This window comes from Homalodisca vitripennis, chromosome 1 (genome assembly GCF_021130785.1).
Source record: "Homalodisca vitripennis isolate AUS2020 chromosome 1, UT_GWSS_2.1, whole genome shotgun sequence".
In the NCBI taxonomy this organism is placed as follows: Eukaryota; Metazoa; Arthropoda; class Insecta; order Hemiptera; family Cicadellidae; genus Homalodisca; species Homalodisca vitripennis.
The window spans coordinates 187,309,864-187,330,553 of NC_060207.1; the positions used below are offsets into that span (position 1 = coordinate 187,309,864).

General features: G+C 31.6%; 2 protein-coding genes across 5 annotated transcripts in view; one reads left to right on the forward strand and one right to left on the reverse strand.

Annotated features, from left to right (window-relative positions):
* Positions 1–1,032: 1,032 nt before the first annotated feature.
* LOC124352913 (SAYSvFN domain-containing protein 1) lies at positions 1,033–9,131 on the reverse strand. The gene is made up of 2 exons (XM_046802639.1): positions 8,767–9,131; positions 1,033–1,432 (listed from the first exon to the last, which is right to left on the reverse strand). Exons 1-2 carry the CDS (start codon positions 8,899–8,901, stop codon positions 1,091–1,093), a joined length of 477 nt encoding a protein of 158 aa, XP_046658595.1. The 5' UTR covers positions 8,902–9,131; the 3' UTR covers positions 1,033–1,090.
* A 1,181-nt stretch (positions 9,132–10,312) lies between these two features.
* The window catches only part of LOC124352914 (FERM domain-containing protein 8), a 38,100-nt gene continuing 27,722 nt past the window's right edge, over positions 10,313–20,690 (forward strand). For 3 of the 4 annotated variants that reach the window (XR_006921550.1, XR_006921549.1, XM_046802640.1), the window contains exons 1-2: positions 10,313–10,455; positions 19,161–19,357. Coding sequence is in view for 2 of the 4 variants with exons in the window: in XM_046802640.1 (XP_046658596.1) it covers positions 19,233–19,357 (125 nt within the window). In the remaining 2 variants the exon portion in view is untranslated. The remainder of the gene's footprint in view (positions 10,456–19,160; positions 19,358–20,690) is intronic. The other variant, XM_046802641.1, reaches the window with a different exon arrangement.

Genomic DNA, 20,690 nt, shown 5'->3' on the forward strand with positions numbered 1-20,690 from the left:
GTTTACATTACGAATGTGTTATTCTATGGAACTCTGTTATTCTATGAAACAGTTCAATTCAAATAAGTAGAGGAAGTTTTGGTACCTACTTTTATTTACAAAAAATATTCTTAAGAAATTGGTTTTGTCTCCGCAAAATGTGAAGGTAAAGAATTAATATGGACATTTACCATTGGTTAGTAACACAAGAAATAAGTAACAATAAATTTTGGTACTGCTCCCTTGTATCACAAATATCCTGTATCAGACACATGACAAATGTTTGAAAAAATCCTATTGCCCTCACATTTCCTCCATTGTCAAAAACTATAATAACTTTAACCTTAGCAAGATGAGCTTCTAAACAGAGAACATTAACAATGTTTTAAGCGCAGCATCATTTTAGCTTAAATGATTCTCCAGAATCTTCAATAATTTAGTTTACTCACCAAACAGAATAATAGTGAGCATTTTGCTGTGGGATTGGTTGAAATGCATACCAATTTGAGACAATATACTCAGTAGAGATCTCATGTAACCCATCAGAGCTTACACCAATCAATAGATAACAAATTAGGATATTTTTCACTATCTATCATGTTTTTGAAATTAAAAAATTGTTTTAAATAATTCCCGAACTCCTCTTCTACTTAACTCAGCATATCACTGATAACGAGAGTCGAATTGGATATCAAACATTAAAGTCACATTTACTTTGCATCTCAAACAATTATATACCTATAATTATAATTAATAATTTTCAGAGCTTTTCTTGTTCATCTTCACAGTCAACCTCCTTTGTAGTTTCAAAAATATACTTTATAGCAATAACAGTTTCAAGTAGCATTTTGCTTCAATCAAATAAGGATTAGCTCTCATACATTAGTTAGTTTTGTGAGTGAGAGTATTAATTCACTTATGCTCATCCAATGATCAGTTCAATAATAATGATTGTTGGGTGTACATTTTGGAAAGAAATTGTGTTTTTGTGCTACCTTAAAATTCAACCATAAGCTGAAACGTTAATTTTGGGAAAACAATAATGAACAAAAATAAATTATCAAAGTTGTTTATAAAATATATGTCAATATTTATACAATATTATCGTTTTTCACAATACACCATATCGAATCTCTTTTTCAAACTGTTCAGGTTTCAAAGTGCCGTCGATCGCCTCACAGTTGGGATTAAACACAGAGTATGCACTAATTTCCCCTCTCCTCTTTGGTCCTGTCCTAGTGTTCGTCCAGATTATGTACATTAGAGATATTACAAAATAAACAGCTCCAAATTCAAGGTATATTGCTAACGAAAACAATATTAACCACAGTGAAAAATACAGAGATATCTTGGAATATGTTAGTTCATCACAGCATTGGTTTTCATCGGTAGAACTGGTATCTCCATCTGATGAAATACTGCAATGATCATGTTCTATCTCTATTCCTTCATCCTGAAATAATAGAACAATTATATTAAAATTTGAAAAGACAAAATAACAAGGTTTGCTCACTATACATTTAACTTTGCATTTAACAAGAAATAGACACCACTTTGCTCTTGAAACACACCACCTAAGTTTATATGAGAGGAAACCATCATACAAAGGAGCAATCTATTTCAACATTCTACCAGACTCACTGAAGAAAACACCAGCCAAACACCTGAAGAACTCACTCAAAAGTTGGTTTCTCCAGCAACCCTTCTACACTATTCAAGAGTTCATAAACTGGAAATCAATTGCATCATGAACTGATATTTTTAATTTTATGTTCTGTATGTCCTTTATTGTATTGACAAAAATTCTAAACTCAACGTTTATGAATAAAGAATATTGTCTATTGTCTATTGTCTATAACTATACACTTTTATTGTTACGATTGTGATAAATTATATTCATCTGGTTACTACCAGGAATACGATTGCTTGGCAAAGTTAGCAACATCCTAATGACTGGTTCATTTTTATTGAGATAAAAAAAATTCAACTCTAGAAGACTTAGAAAGTTAGTATTCACTTGTTTTTCCGTAATTTCTTACGTTGTAACTAACTAAGGATTGTTTCTTTTATATTTCTTAGGGTCAACACTATCTTTAGATTGCATCAAATTGCAGGTTAAACTTGTTTATCTATAGAAAAATAAATGTGGGGAGGGGGGGGTGTTGTTAAGTGATGGAGGTTTTGGTATTTCTATAATGAAAAAGAACCAAAGACATTCAGAAAATGCTAGCAACCTTCTTGGGAGCCCTCACTTAATAGTCAAATTCTTGAAAATAACATTTACAAATAACACTCACCAACACAACTAAGCTTCCAAGAGGCTACTATTTAATACATAATAATATTTGGGTTTACTGTGTAAATAATTTACTAAGAAAATGGTAACTGATGGAACACTAATGTGGTAGTCAAAGAAAGAAACCAATTATGACCAAGTGATTAAGTTAACTGTAATAAAATTTTGTAAAAGTAAAATATTTTGAATTTTGGTGATTGTATGTATTTCTAAGAGAAGATAATTTTTTAGGAAAAAAATATTGACAAGTATATAAAATTGCTTAAAATTGCGCAATTTGCACGCATAAATTTTGAATTTTTAACAATATTCAAGATTTTGTTAGATGTTTTATATCAACCAATCAAGCAATTCTTTATGGCACAAAACGTTAGACATAATTTTTTTACGATACACAAACAGGTGCATTGTCAGTGACTTAAAATAATATACAGAAGATAATATAAAATCAGTTAAATAAATAATAAAAATGAATAACCAAGTAAACTGCATAAACACTAGATTATTAAGATTCAAAATTACATATTTTAGAGATATTCATCAATAGAGTAAAAGCAGTTATTTGTGAAATAATTTAAAATTTATTTTTTGGGGAAATGTCATTGCATTCTTCATTCTTGAGATATGCTCCTCTTCTAAACGTAATCTTGACTATTTAGAAATGAAGTTTTGTGCAAAACTTCAAATATACAGCTAAATTTGTTCTTGAGATTCTATGACCATGCTGATGGCCTAAAGTATTATTACCACCAGCCCTGTCCAACAATAGTTACTTTTACTGATTGTCTAGCAAAGTGGCTTGAAGAAATTCCTTAACTTTTCCATACCAAAATAAAGTTTTAATATCCTAATACCAATCAAATCAATGGTTTTTTTAAAGTTAGTTTTATTGATAAATAATGTGACTGTCAAAATATGGTCACAAATACTGATCAAAATACAATAGTAATTTTAAAAATTAGTATAAAGCTACATAATACAGATTTGGACAAAGCCACAATAGATCAGTTTGTTAAAATAATGATAGACCTGTGTGTGCAGTATATTGGGGTTTTTTAAATTTACAACCCGACCCCAGAAAATTCCAGTATGTGGACAAAACTTGTCTTCCAACTTCTGAATACTCGAGATGGTTATAATACAGGGTGTCTAATGCTGAGATGTGACGTTTGGTGACTTTCAGTGACTGTTGAAGCACAAAATTATAACCTTTTTAGACAACCATTCCAAAGTGATGTACAAAAAGCACCATCTTTACTTACAAAGCATTATTTGAGGGCATATTTCACTAAACTTTCATTAAACTTGGAATTATATGCATAGATTAAAGAAACCCTTTTTACAACAATAATCTAACCTTACTGTGTGTATTTTAGCAATCAAAGTAATTTTAATACATAGTATTTTAATAGTTGTGAAAAAACAAAGAATTTGTATTTGCAAAATCAAAACAAATATAAACTGAGAGCAAAATATTATTGACAAAAAAATTGTAATTTTTTAATCTGGTAATCTATCTAAGCTTTCTAGACACAAAGTACGACAATATGTTTTAGCAATCAGTATACTGCCGATAAACTGCAGTCCGCAAATATATGCACTAGCCTCATGTATATACAGACAAATTGGCAAGCAAAATATTGTGTTTACTGAACTAGGATAATCCTTTAATTAGGTTATCTATGTACGGTTATATATTAGAAAACATTTGGTCAAATTCAGACAATTTTAATACAAGAAGGGACTGAGCCAAGGAGGGTAGTTGAGGGTAAAATGTACATAGGAACACACCCATTGCAAAATGTAAAAAAAATCGTGGGAAGTAGGTTAACCCCGAAGGCCTGAGTGTGAACAAAAATCTTTGGTAGTTTGGTATTATCTGGAGGCCACTATTTTTTGGAAGAGTTCCTTATCTGGGAATCATACTATTAAAAAGGACTCACTTTATTTAACCTATTTTTTAATTTACAAGTCATTACGACGAACGGTTATCGTATTCTATCTGCGAAAAGGAAGTGATGTCAGCAAGAGTCGAGTTGAATGCATCACCACCAGTCGCTGCTAATCACGATCACTACATATCAATCAATCATTTATTTGTCACATAATTATTACATGATGTTGGAGCATAGCTCCTGTAATGTATGACATGTCAATTTTTCTAAAAGCTACTTAGTCTACTATTAATAAAATATATTATATAATTACATGCAATAGGAAATAAAAAAATCTTTTCATCATGCCTTATTCATGCTTTTTTAAACAGTTCTGAATTAAAATCTTCAATCTTATATGGACATGCTGTTATTAATATTGCAGTCAGAGAAGAAACAAAACGTAATAAGTTATTTTCTTTTTTCATCCCATCAGGTATAATATTAAACATGTTAATTCACATGTAATAGGGACTCTTTTCTAACATAGTAAGTTTATGTATTGGGTATTTATAATTAGTTCTATATCTCGTGTTATAATTATGATTTATAATTGATGATGTAAATATTAGTAGATTCATTTTTACAAATTTTAGAACTTCCAAAATATAAAGAGCAGGAATTGTCAAAATGTTATTTTTTTTTAATACTTCTTTACATGATTCTCTATAGTTCAATTTAAACATGTATCTAATCACTTCCTTTTGTAAAACAAAAATTGAATTCATTTTTGAATAATTACTTCCCCAAAATATTATACTATATCTGATTAAAGAAACAAAGTAACCATGGGATACCATCAGGGCAGTTTGTTTGTCAGTTACCTCTGCAATGGTTTTAATAGCAAAAATGGCTTTACTTAGTTTTTCTTGAAGCATATTAATATGCTTGACTTGGAAGGTTGATCTTATTTATAATGCCATTGGTTTTAGTATGGGAGGTGTAAAAATGAATTAAGTTTGTCTTTGAGCTATTGAATTTCAAGCCATTTTTGCTAAACCAATCATACATGTCCCTAATTGTTGCTTCTGCAGATGACTTTAAAAACTGTGGGTTTCTTTCAGTTGTTATTAATGTTGTGTCATCTGCAAATAGTATTAATTTTCACATAATATTTTGAGGAAGATCATTTACAAACGCTAAGAACAATACAGGACCCAATATTGAGCCTTGGGGCACCCCAACAGTAACTGGTTTCCAATCTGAAAAAAGATTTTCCCTTCTTGGTTTGAGGTTTTCACTCTATGAAACCTATCATTAAGGTACGATTCAAAAAACTTCAAAGATTTTCCACTGAAACCCAATTTGCACAGTTTAACCAATAGTAGTTCATGATTCACACTGTCAAAAGCCCTAGATAGATCACAGAATGCTCCAAGAGCACTCTTCGATCCATCCAAAGCCCTCAAGACATGTGTGACCAATTCAAACACTGCCATCTGAGTATTTTTCCCCTTCTGAAAACCAAACTGTTGCTCAGATAGTAATTTATATTTGTCCAAGTACTCCATGACCTGATTACTTACTATCTTCTCAACCCCCTTAGAGAAAGCTGGTAGTAGGGCTACTGGACGATAGTTTTCTATTAGTCTAGTCTCATCTTTTTTAAACAGGGGCTTGATAATAGCATATTTCATTTTTTGAGGGAAAACACATGTTGTTATTACTAGGTTCATAACATGAGTTAGAGGTTTGATAATATAAGGACTGGCCAGTTTCATTATCGATTTGGGAATTTCATCCCAGCCGTAAGAGGTTTTTGATTCCATTAAATCAATAACCTTTTGGATATACTTTTCACTCACAGTTTCCAAAGTAAAGTTATCGTAAACTTGCCTAGAACCTCTTAAATATTTTTTGCTTCCTCTATATTAGCTGAAGAACCAATTTTTAGCCCCGTTTCTGAGAAAAAATCATTGAAGCAGTTTGATATCTTTGTTTGATTATGTATAATTTCTCCGTTCACATTTATTTCATGACACATCTCATTTCTCCAACTGCCCAGCTCCTCCTTGACCACCAACCAGGTAGCTTTACTAACATTTTTTGATGATAGAATTAATTGTCTGTTAAATTGTCTCTTTGAATTTTTGATATCTTTATTATATTTTGTTTGAAACTGTTTAAAATAATTTTTAAACGATTCAGACTCATTAACTTTCGAGATTTCAAACAGTTTTCTTTTTATTTTACTGGCTTCTTTCAATTCGTTTGTTATCCATGTTTTTTCTTTTTATTATTCAGAGGATTGACTGTGAATGTTCTCATTGGGAAAGCAGAGAAAAAAAATGATTGGAAAGTTGTCAAAAAGCTGTTATATGCCTCATTGCTTGTTTCTTTGGATAAACAAGACTGCCATTTTTCCTTTTGCAAGGAATTGCAAAGTAGTTTAATTCTATTTTCATTTTGTAGCATTCTTGTATTTATAATTTTCTTTTTACTCATGGCTTTTTTATTTAAGTACACTGCTTGTGAGTTGTGATCTGATAGCCCTAATTCTATAATTTCACTGCTGATGGATTTTGGATTTACATTTGTTATGACATTGTCAATGCAAGATTTGGTATTCTTAGTAATTTTTGTTGGCCTTGTAAATACAGCTTGACAATTAAAAGACGTTATAACATTCTTTAACATTTTCATCTCCTTATCCTCCTTCAACAAATTTATATTTAGGTCCCCACAAAGAAATATGTATTTACTTTTGATTTCTCTTCTCACTTTTTCAAACAAGTTTGTTAATTTCCAAATGAACTGGAAACATATATACTGGAACATATATTCTACCAATAAAAATCTGTCCTCTTCAGTTAGGTAAATGCCGGAGGCAAAGTAACTGAATAAATTCATGATGAAATTATAAATAAATACAGTGCATGGCAATCAATGAAAACAAAAACTAAAAGAACAACAACTAATTATTCAAGTGAGATGATTCTTGTGTCTAGGTCTACTTGCAGGGTTGTTGGTTTAGGCGACGGGTAGTTGTTGATTCAGAAACAAAGAAAGTACTAGTAACTTATGATGAAATTATTTTGGTCCCTGATATGGAAAACTCGTCCAAAAATAGTGGCCACAGGATAATACCAATTTTTTTTATTCCATTCAAGTAGGAAAATCGTTTGGTGTAAATCAGTGATGTCTTCAGGCAGTAACCATAATGGGCTGCAGTCTGATAAGCAACTAACACTCGAATATTAATAATTAATGAACCAACTATTGTTAGAACAATTTAAATGTTGTTAGACATGTCTTACCCTGTAAATTAATTGTAAGTATTACACTGCTCAAACTTAAAATAAATACAGTTGTATTATTTTCTATAATCTAAAATGTGCATTTTTCATTTACATATAAAAATAAAGCTTCACTATAATACAATCTTGAAAGTTTATAACATAATTCAGTTCGATATTATTTTTCCAAATTAATTCAAACCAAGTGAAATTATGTGTATGGTATTTGAGTAATGGCTGCTAGAGATGGGAAATACTGTTATTTGTTAATAACCTATTACAAATACCCAAGGATCACTTCTAGCTGGTTTATACCTTTCAGTTGAAACTACCACTGGGCACAGCAAAAACCGATGTATCACTTAAATCGGGGCAACCTTATGGGTGTCCAGAATCTCCACACTAACTGTAGAGATTATCTACAGAATTTCTACTGCAAATGTAGAGATTCTGGGGTGTAAGGTCAATTCAATAGATCTAGTCTACTGCAGGAGATGACTGTTTGAGTTGGTAGAGTTTGTTCCCTAATCTCAGAGGTTCTTGCTAGCCTCAACATAAACGTGTGCCACCTTCTGTCTGCTTTGACTGGAGAAGCTGGTTCAGGGCTGCAAACTCCTTCTTTAGAGGGAACATCACATGAGATTAGTGACCTAAATTCTTCCTCATGGATTCAATAGGAGGTAGCCCCTACCGCCAGCCTTACCCATCCAGAATATTCTGTCACTTCGGAAGTAGCACTAAGGTTCTTATAGGGCTAGGTGCAATTCCTAAGAGAACAAAAAACCTACTACAAAATAATCTGTTGAGATATTATGTTCCAGTAACCTGTAACTGTGGTAATATGTTACCAGCCGATCCAATCTCGGTATTAGGATCATGCTGTTACTGAAATGAAGTTACCAAGTTGCAAGTAAACTGAGACAAAATCTACATATGTAGGTCTATTTACACATAGTGTACAAAATTTAACCAATTGACTACATTATCATATTTAGACTGATAGACTAATAAAATTGTAAACTGTTCATTTGTACTGTTATTGTTTTATAAATATACATAGCCTGAATGTTTTTGTATTCATTATAAAACTATTACTTTTTCTGCAATTTGAAATACCTATAACATAATTTAGTTAAAGTAGTTACATTGAGGATTCCTTACTCAAGAATATCTATGATTTTATAGTTATGAATATTCAAGAGTTGACCACTTATTATACTGGATGTGGCATAGGCCTACTATGAAAAATGTTTAGGATACTTTCTATGACAAAGAAGTATTTAAATATAAAAATGGATTGTATATTATGTAGTCTATTTACCTTATGACTTTCTTCTTCATTCATTTCATCTTTTAATTTGACATTTCGAAAAATGGAATAAAACCTTTCTTTTGATGACTGTATAAACTCTTTTCTTTTCTTTTGGGCTCTGTACTCTGCTAATTTTTTATCCATGTAATATGAAAATAAGACTACCTATCTATTATGTGTTATTAATTTATACATCAGAATAATATACCAAATATCTTGATTAAACCTATACAAATAAGGATTACTTGTTTAAATTAATCACCTAACTATACATCATTATAAAATATTTGTAAAGTCGTAAAAATACAACTGTTAACAGTGTACAAACTAAAAATGTGACAAATTAATGACAACTCAAAACAAACTTTTTGACAACCTACTCTTTTTCTGCCAAATTAATGACAACTGGTGAACTGGATTGGATGGATGCAGGTTTTTCAAGAGCGTACCATCTGTGAAGATGAAGTCGTGGCCACTGGCAAGTAGCAGCCAGCAGAAAACATACACACTATTACTATGTAGTCAAGTTGTTAATATAAATTCATCGATTACTTTTATTATCTAGCAATATATTCGTATCTTATTTTGAATCCCCTAAAGTAAATAGGAGATGTATATAAAACAGAAGATGGAAATAACCTTACCTAGAACATAATTACTATTAGACAGTAATCCTATTAAGACTAATTTGTATCTTAAATAAATTTATTTGTTGAACTGTACTGCACTGAAACACGGAGGTTTCGAGCCTTGAAAGCAACTCTTAGGCTAAGTACACACTTGTTTGGCAGTTTTTTTTTTTATCTCAGACTAGGTTATACACCGTATTGTCAAGTTGACATTCACAGGAGCGTTTATATGAACTGTGTTCAAAAATACTGGTACAGATGGGTCAAGGAATCTCAGTGCGCGGCAGATGCTGTAGTAGCCATCCACGAAACATTGACCTCATCTACGCATTTATCATTCTTCAATTGATTTAAAAGAACTGAACTATCGGAATTCCTTTTATTTTAATAACCAGAAGATAGCTGAATAAATCAGTAAATATTCCAGTTCTTGCCTATTGGGTCACGATAAATACCCAAAGATGGACTCTAAGCTAAACTCCCATGTTCTTCGAAAAGACGCCCTTCTCCTCCGCCCACCGATCAGGCGGCCGGCCAGATCGCGCGTGCAGATAGCTTGATCCATCTATGTGTAAGGTAAGATGGTTTGAATCAGTATTGGTCAGTAACTTACTATTCGTGAAGTTAAAACTCTCCTACATAAATTATTCAATAAGAGCAATAATAATTTCATTAGTTTCTGAATCTATTGATTTTTGTATATATAAAGAGTTACTCGAGGGTATAAATTTAAATGTTCCAATGACATCGTTGGCGTACAAAAAATTAAAATTTAGTATCTTGTTCAAAGTAACCTTCTTTCTATGATCATGCAGATAAATTGTTTTCAGTAAAACCTGTGAATGTGCTACTAAACGTTAAACATCTCTATGCAGTTAAAACGATCATAAAATCAGCTGTTTCAGCTAAACAAAAGCAGACGGCTAGTAAAATAACTAAACTGAACTGATAGTACTTTCAATACAGTAACATAAAAAATGTTAACAGACGAAACTGTCAAGTGTTGATTATTATTATGATTGAGTGTATATGAATGATCAGTTAACAGTTAGCATTTTTGATTGAAGAGGTAAATACAAAATTATTAACGTATGTATTAAGTTTCAGGCAATAGATGAATACATAATTAGATCCTTCCTTTATTATTATTCAGTTGGAATTTTAAGTACTGTATTATGTTTCAATTTAGTCTTAATTTGTGTACGTTTGTAATAAACAAGATGAATTAGAAAGTCCAGAATTTGTTTAATTCAATAATAATATACTATAGATGAGCTAACAATATAACTAAACATGGAAAACAACAGCACAGACAAATAGCTTACGCTTAGCACAAATACCATAAGCTAGAAAAAGCAATAAAACGGCTATGAAAACATGTAGACATAGCTTCACTTCAATCAAGAACTTGGGCATCGTTCATCATGCTTCACACAAAGTGGTAGTAGGCCTAACAGGGGGAAATTCCGCTTCAAGGTGATGTTTTTGGGTAATGGTGGCGGCAGAATTTTGCATCTAATGTTTCGTCATATTTTGACTAAATGCCTCCACAATCAATTCTAAAACAAACAATAAAACTATTGAATATAAACCCATTTCGGGTAGGATACGATAAGCGGACCCGGTTTTTTGTATCGAAAAATGTAATCATCGATACCTAATATTCGCATCTCAAATCCTAGACTATCAATTGATATAAAGTATCTATAGTTCTTAATAACAATCATATGTTTTAAATTAAAATATGAATCTAATATTTACAGTGATCAAACAAATTATTATAACCAAAATTAGGAAAACTGAAGACAACCATATTTGCTCCTCTCACAGTCATAGTTGTTTCTTTCCCACAAATTTCACATAATGGGTTTTTCCACACGAGTCCAACATGTTATGAAAAACATGTCTTATCATCTTTCAAAGCAATGTCGTGTGTTTTTTAAAATTGACTGTCATTTTTAATAATCAAATTTTACTTATATAAAATTGAAATATTACATTAAGAGTACTATTATTTGAAAGTGTTTACAGCTATTGGTATAGATTATTTAATTAATCATTAAAAATAATGAATCAGTATCGATTGATTATATTGATGGTTATGATTAAGTAATATTGTTTGCCAATTTCAATATAAAAAACCGGGTCCACTTATCGTACCCTACCCATTTTGAACAATTAACTTAAATAATCTATATTAACAGCTGTAAACACTCCAAATAATACTCGTAATGTAATATTTCAATTTTATATAAGTAACATTTGATTATTAAGAATGGCAGTCAATTTTAGAAAACTACACGACATTGCTTTGAAAGATGATGACATGTTTTTCGATTCTTCAACATGTTGGACCGAAAAACCCATTATGTGAAATTTGTGGGAAAGAAACAACTGTAACTGTGAGAGGAGCAAATATGGTTGTCTTCATTTTCCTAATTTTGTTTGTAATAATTTGTTTGATCACTGTAAATATTAAATTCATATTTAAAACATACGATTGTTATTGAAGACTATAGATACTTTTATATCGATTGATAGTCTAGCATTTGAGATGCTAATATTAGGTATCAATGATTTACATTCTTCGATATAAAAAAACCGGGTCCGCTTATCGCACCCTACCCCCTATTTCACCTAAAGATATTCATAATTAATAGTTGTAAGCCGCTCTTATTTTACAGAATATCAATATTGTTAACTACAATCTTAAAAGCCTGTAACGTAATCTGGTTCGATATTATTGTTTACAATTCTTTCGGTACTTTGGGATTATACCGACCACACCAGTATGAAGAACACAAAAATATAAGTTTATAGAAACAAACATGATAGAACGAAAAAACAACTCTTTAATTACAAAATTACAAACTTACAACGATTATCAATTGTTAATGGGGTCAATCAATCAATCAATCAATAATTCTTTATTCATTAGTTGTACAATACAGTACATCGAATAGTGTCATACATTACTTATATATATACAGGGTGTACATAAAGTCCTGCACGGGTATAATATTTTCTGAACGATAACAGATAAATAAACAAGATTTGGTACATCAATACTACACCTAAAAATCTACTTTTTGAAGGAACTATCAGTTTTCTGTAATATCATGGGGACGTCCCGCAAGGAGTCAGAAGGAAATCTTAAATAGGAGCATAGGTCAATATGGACATCATTTTAAAGGGCTTATCTAGCAGAGTTTAATGCCGCAAACCGCACTCAAAAAGATTGATCCAGTACAAAATGGCGGCTGTTCAAAGATTTTACTTGGTTACATTTTATTAGTAGCCATAACCCCAGTAAAGCAAAACTGCAACCAAACAAATACTGCAGCTAACTACTACATTATGCTTGTCAGTTGTACATAAGTGAATTATGACATTAGGTATCCTCAAGGGTTACAAATTTGGTCCTAATATATTGATAACAGGGAAAACCTGATAACAGTAACAATTAGAAATCTCTTATCTTTGGGTTGCAGTTAGGACTTTCCTATTAGCCAGTCTATTCATAGTAGGCTATTCTAGTTTTCTTGTTTTAGTAGTGCTGTCCATTCATTTTATCAGTGCGCTTTAGTACAAAAGAGTTTGTCGTATTGCTTGTAGTTCTTCAACTACATTATGTCGCTTGACGAACGTGAACGTATAACACTTCTTATGATGGTTGGTTGGGGAAATAACAGACGATCACACGAGGAAGCATGCCATTTATTTAATGACTACTTTCACGAAAGGCAGCCAATTTCTAGAACAACTGTAGGGAGAACTGTTCAACACTTTATGGAAATAGGAAGTGTTTCCGATCGTCATAGGTCGCTGAGATTTCTAATTGTTACTGTTATCAGGTTTTCCCCGTTATCAATATATTAGGACCAAATTTGTAACCCTTGAGGATAACTAATGTCATAATTCACTTCTGTACAACTGACAAGCATAATGTAGTAGTTAGCTGCAGTATTTGTTTGGTTGCAGTTTTGCTTTACTGGGGTTATGGCTACTAATAAAATGTAACCAAGTAAAATCTTTGAACAGCCGCCATTTTGTACTGGATCAATCTTTTTGAGTGCGGTTTGCGGCATTAAACTCTGCTAGATAAGCCCTTTAAAATGATGTCCATATTGACCTATGCTCCTATTTAAGATTTCCTTCTGACTCCTTGCGGGACGTTCCCATGATATTACAGAAAACTGATAGTTCCATCAAAAAGTAGATTTTTAGGTGTAGTATTGATGTACCAAATCTTGTTTATTTATCTGTTATCGTTCAGAAAATATTATACCCGTGCAGGACTTTATGTACACCCTGTATATATAAGTACTAAACATACTCAAGTTCCTCTATTGAATACAAAACTAAATCAATCAAATAGTTTTTTTAGTTTTCTTTTAAATTTGTTAATATTATTTTCCATTTTTATGCTTTGAGGAATATTTTTCAGAAATCTTTTCCCGATATACATAGTTTTTTTTCGTGTACATTTCAAGTCTATGATGATCACTGATGATTTCATTCTTATGGCATGTGTTATATTTGTGCACATTAATTTCTAAGTTAATTTGTTGGCCATGATTGAATTTAAAATATAGGATGGTTTCATATATATAAAGTCCAAAAACTGTTATTATTTTTAATTCTTTAAAGCATTTTCTAACAGATTCTGAGAATTTAAACTTAAGTATACTTCTAATGGCTTGTTTTTGCACCTTTAAAATGTCAGTTAGGTTTTTCTTAGTTGTGGCACCAAATATGGCTATGCCATAAGCAATGTGTGAATGTATATGAGCTTAATAAATCTGTTTTAGCACTTCAGTAGTACATAAACAAGACATTTGCCTAATTGCATATAAGCCAGAACTAATTTTACCAAGCACAAATTTAATGTGCTCATCCCAGCTCAAGTGACAATCAATAATCAATCCGAGAAATTTAATTTTTGATGCATTTTCAATCTCTGAATCGTCTATAAGAATATCAAAGTCATAATCATTATTATTTTGTTTAGTTTTAAAATTAATGAATTTAGTTTTCTCATAATTTAAATTATGTTTAAAAAAAAACTGTTAAAAAACTGGTTTGTTAAAAAATGGTTGTAGATTAGCCAATTCGATTGCTGAGATGAATTCAACTTCTTCTTTCGAAATTCCAGAAACCTTTAAATTATCATCTGCAAATAAACACAATGTACTGTTTGCAGTATAAGATAGTTTGCTTTCAATATTCCTCAAATAACATAAGAAAAGAAGAGGTCCAAGATTTGACCCTTGCGGGACTCCAATTACACTTTGCTCTAATTTAGATTTAAATCTTGTTAAAGTTCTATTTGTCGACTTATGAGCTATTTCAACAAACTGTTTCCTACCCGTCAAATATGATTTGAACCAATTCAGTGTAATACCTCTAACTCCAATATCATATTATATTGATAATAAAAGATGGTGATCAACACTGTCAAAGGCCTTAGAGAGGTCCATAAATATTCCAATAACAACTTCCCCTTTGTCTATTGAATTTATGACTGATTCTATAAAACTTACTGCTTCTGTGACGGTTGATTTATGTTTCCTAAATCCGTGTTGGGTGTCGTTGATAATATTGTTTTGTTCTATATAAGTCTTCAGTCTATTATATACTACTTTTTCATAAACTTTCGATATAGATGGTAACAAGGAAATAGTCTATAGTTTGATTTAAGGAATTGTATCATTTGCTTTAAATATTGGAATAATTTTAGCAATTTTGAGTAGATTAGGAAAGATTCCACTAACAAATGAAGAATTTATCAAATGTACAAGAATTTTGCTTAGCTCTTCTTTAACTTCTTTTATAATTTTTAATGGCACTTCATCGTAACCACAAGTCAGTTTATTATCAAAAGAGACAATAATTTCTTGGACCTCCTTTACATTTGTTGGAGTTAGACAAAAGAACTTACTGAACAAATTCTCAACATCTCTTACAACTCTTACATCTAAGTCATTAATACTTAAACTTGTTAATGGTTGGACATTTTTGTTTTTTCTATTAGTCATATTTATAAAATAATCATTAAAAATGTTACAAACTATTTCTGGATTTTCTATGCATGCATTGTTCTCTTGAAGTACTATATTAAATTCTTATTTAGTCTACATCTTTTATTTCCTACTTCATAATTAATTATATTCCAAGTGGTTTTTACTGCATTGGAAGCCTTACTGATTTTATCACTGAAAAATTCCCTTTTGGCTAGTAAGTTAATAGTTTTCCCCTATAATTCTTGGTTTGTAATTTGACAAAACTAGATAGCTCTTCATCTTTAGTAGATCTTGCATATTTGCCAGTGTTTATGATTTCTTGTTTCTCCATCTTATCTTAAGTTCATTTTTATCCACTTAAATGGATTATTTTTTATCTTAAACATTTTTATTGGAAAACACCAGTTAAAATAATAAATGAAAACCTGATTAAAGATATTATATTTATCACTGCATGGAGCAAGGTATATTTTTTCCCAAGTTTCATTTTTTAGAAAATCTTTAAATAATTTTATATTAAGTGCAGAGAAATCCGTACGGTTTTCAATGTAATAATCATTGTGTCCATTACACTGTTTCAGATTTTTTATTTTTAAAATTTGCCCATCATGATCAGATATCATTGTTACTTCACCACTAATTTCCAAACATTCCCTTTTAAAGTTTGTAGAAATGTTGTCAATTGCTGAACTCGAGTCCTGGAATACTCTCGTTGGAAAGTTAATTAGACAATGCATATTGTAACTCTTCAAAATGTTTTTGAAAACTGATGATGTCCTGTTTTTGTTTAACATGTTTATATTTAAATCACCTGCTAAGATTATATTTGAGGAGAGCTTTAGAACACATCCTATCAAAACACTTAATCTATCTAAAAATATGTTTACATCTGCATTAGGGGATCGGTAAAGACCCACAACAATACATTTTACATTATTTACAATGAACATTGTTGCACAACACTCAAATATCCTATCGTCACACAATTTTTCAATATCGGGCATCACAACCTGTCTCCACTTCATCTGTTCCTCAGCCAAAATCATTACTCCCCCTTTAGATGTGCTTTCACATGAGTAATAACTAGTGACTAAAAATTTATTTATATTAATACTTTCTATTTGATTCATTTTTGTGTTATGTTCGGATAAAACTACTATATGAGGTTTTAATTCATCAAGGATAATTTCCAAGTGAGATAATCTAGACTTGAGATTTTCAATATTCTGATGAAAAATTTGGACTGATCCATTCAATTCAGATTTCTTTAAGTAATTGGCTTGGCTCCAATTCTAATGGGACTTGGCTTGGCTCCAGTTTAAAGCAAAATCAGGCTGAGATGCAAAATTAGTAGACTTTGACACATTCATTCCATCACTATTGCCACTTGACACGAAGCTGACAGCCGGCAGTGGAGGATAAACATTCATGTCCAGTAGAGAGCCTGAAGAAACCGGTGGATTGGGAAATGGCTGCAGTGGCGGGCTAGGGGCTGTGTGACTCTCAGGGTGGCTGGTGGAATGCCTGTATGATGTCGATGGTGTTGATGGTTCCAGAGTGATACTTGTTCTTTGAGGTACCTTCGATTGTTGATCGACTGCTTTTCTCTTCTTTTGCAAATATGGAATAGTGCATTTATCCATACAATTTACCTCAATCTGATTCAGAAATTTGGTAGGTCTGAGATTAACTTTCTCACATAGGGATGCTGTTTTAGCAATGACTTCACTAAGGATGAAAGTCCCTTTCCTGTTAAGATGTATACCGTCCTTTGCCAGGCATGAATTGTCTAAGTAATTTCCCACTTTGACTTAGATAACGCCAAGTTCTTTGCATAGCCATCTTATATTTTGGTTTGTCTGATGTAGTATTCCAGGTGATACATCTCTTCTTGCTATAATGCTGTTGGTAACCAAACAAGCATCTGAAAATGACTTTTTGGCAGTTAAAATTGTATTATATAGAGCTCCCATGACATCTTCTGGGCAGTAGGTATTACTGAGGTCATTTGTACCAGCATGAATGAAAACTGTATGGGCTTTTTCAGTACCTTTGCTCATAGATACAATTTTTTTGTCAATCTGTGTGGCAGTTGCTCCTTTGGTGCTGCCAAATCCCGTGCTAATGGCCAGAGGCACTCGCGTTTTGGGTGGCGGAGTGTGATCAAGAATAAAAACAAGTTTTGTGTGTTTTTTTCAATAAAGAGTTTAGTTTTTGTTTGGTAATGTTTTTTTTATTGAATTGTTGTGTTTGGAGAAACGTAGGAGTAAAACACGGAAGTACAATAAAGCGACACACAAGCTGAATGGGCGGCGAGACTCTACAATCACGTTATCTACTAGACCGCTCGACTTTGACCTCTGTCTGAGGATGGGGAGGGGTTTGCGATAAGACAATTCCTGTTTTATTGACGAAATATTGTTCTACGCTAATCTAGTATTCAGTAGAAGCAAAATGTCAAATAACGATTCATGTCTGGATGTGGTCGGTATAATCCCAAAGTACCATTCTTTCAAACAAAGAAAAATCGTGTGTATGGTATTTGATTAATGGCCACTGGCCGCAAGTACAATGGCGTTGTGCATGTGTTATTTGTGTCACAAGGTGTTATGACACGTTTATCCTTCAGAATAGGATATTTATATGTATATTTTCACTCTATAAATATACATAGCGTAGACAGTTTTTTTATTCATCGTTAATGTATTACTAATAAGATATAAAAACCGCCGAACTCTGATGTAATTTGAAATACCTATAGCGTAATTAAATTTCAGGAATTATATCGAGGATCTGTTACTCATAAATATCGATGATTCGATAATCATGAATATCGATGGTTCAATAATCATGAATATCAATGATTTGATTGTTATTATACTGTTATGGCTGCAATATAATAAGCGGCCAAAGTCTGATGATTTTAACTATATTACCAATGTTTGGATGTAATGTGAACCTGAAAATTTAGATGATAGTTGAGAAACTGGTTATGTATGTTTAACAACTGTAACGTCTGCAGTATAATAAGCTTCCAACACTTGATTGATCAATAATATCAAATTATCAATTATAGATTGATTTAAATGCTGTCAGACATGTTTGTTTACCCTGTTATATCATTGTAACTGCCCAAACTTAGTATAAAGAAAGTTGTACTATATTATATAATCTAAATGCATATATTTCTGTGACATATTAAACTACAGCTTCACTATAATACAATCTTAAAAGTATGTAACATAATAATTATGTTACAATAATGTAACTCAATTATTGAGTTCAACATTATTGTTCCAAAGTAATTTAAACAAATTTAAACCATGTGTATGGTATTTGAGTATTGGCTGCTAGAGAGCAGTGTGAAACTGCCCATAGACTCCAATTCATAGAAAGAACAGTAATTATTACAAAGGATTTTCTTCGATAACGAATATGTTGATACCACAGATTAAACACAAGAAAAAGGTGTTAACTATAAATGACATAACAATCTATAAAAAAAACTCATTTTTGCATGCAAACAAGCGCCTGTAGCATTACAGTAAATTGTACTATTTCAGTACACAGCTGCATTGTATGTAGAGCAAAAATCCCTCTTGTCAACTGCCTACATTATTGATCAGTTATAATAAATTTCATTCTCTAAACAATTTTAAGGAATTACAAAATGTTTGGCTATCTCAAAATAATGTTGCATGTCGTTCTATTTATTACTTTGTATATGGCTTATATTTGTGACAATTCAAAGGTCTCATTATGCTGAACTTCCATGATGAGATATGATTGTTGACAATTTCCGGTTAATCTAAGATGATGAGAAATGGCCCTTCCATCAAATGAACAACAAAAAGAAAATCCAGATCCAGAAAGTGGACATTACATAACTGTCATCCCTGTTGATTATCAAAGAAATCGGGGCTTTCCTCAACCTCCTGATCAATACAGGTGAGAATTAAGTCTTCTGTAACAACTGTAAGGTGAGTAAAGAAACTGATGGAGAGAAGAGCAAATGTTAATAAAGACAGCTAATATGCATTGTAACAGACATGTTTCTCAAGACCTGATCTTCACACTAATTCTATCTGTTATACAGTTGCTCTAAAACATTTTTAATCAGTGGTTTAAATTTATTTTTTTAAATTTATTCACAGTTGCAATATTGTGTTGAAATAAAATTATTACATACCATGTTTTATATAAGGATAGCAGTAATTTGGAAGGGTATTCTGTAAGGGAAATGCCTTTACACAATCAAGTATCTCTTCTCTCAAATACACCTTCAGTTTCTTCACTCACCTCATGGCTAGTAATGTTTTATTAATACAGAACTGTCATTTAACTCTTCTACTGGCCATTGACCAAAATCTACTTGAAATTTCATATTAATCCTAATAATGTCACTGGTCAATTTTAAGTAAAAATAAAAGTTAATGAATCTGACCGCCATGTTGATGTGTAGTTTTTTGATACTGGTATAAATGGAAGTGTTCAACAAGTGTAGTAAGCTCAGATCTTTAGCTGTAACATAACATATATTTATTGACAGTATAGATCATCTCCAAAGAGTAATTACATGTTTTATAGAGATTTTATAAATGGAGTTAATTAATTTTATTACAATGAATTCTGAGATTATAAGTAAAACATTTGTTAATCAGTAAAATTTTTTTCTCCAATTTGCTACTTTTTGTAACTATCAGTAAAGTATATTTTAATTTTGTATTTTCATAAAATTGTAACAATTTTTCACTTATAATTGAAATTTTTTGCTATGTTCTTGATTTGTGTTTAACACGTTCATGACGACGTGTATCCTATCAGATAACTGCCGTTGTGACCTGATCAGGTATACCCCAGGCTTTTGTAAAGTGCGTTGTGGGGTCCACGTTGCTATGCATTTAACCCTAGAACACTACCGTGCGTAAGTTTTACGTATATGCGTCATGTTTATAGTCATACCTACTCTCCCCCCCCAACCTTCCGGTTTAAGCTTTGGGCAGTGCTTCTACTGATCAATGGTCGTTCGTCCTCCGAAGTGTAAGGGTGTGTGTAGTTCTTTTTCTTATCTCAATATTGATGTTTATTTAGGCCATGCGTCAATTTTACGTAGCGGTAGTATTGCTTGATAAAAAATACGTATAAGTGTGTGTATAGTAAAATAAGTAACTAAACCTATTTTAGGTTGTTTTTTGGTAAATAAAAGTCTTGGAGTTAGTAGACAATTTGTAGGATTTTTGGAAAGGATGAGTTTCTATGGCATTGTAGATGTGGTAAGGTT

Excerpts from the sequence above, each read along its gene's own strand:
- LOC124352913 (XM_046802639.1), bottom strand. The coding sequence starts at position 8,901 with ATGGATAAAAAATTAGCAGAGTACAGAGCCCAAAAGAAAAGAAAAGAG. Across the intron at positions 1,433-8,766 it reads ATGAAGAAGAAAGTCATAAG|GATGAAGGAATAGAGATAGA; the intron begins GTAAATAGACTA and ends CTATTATTTCAG.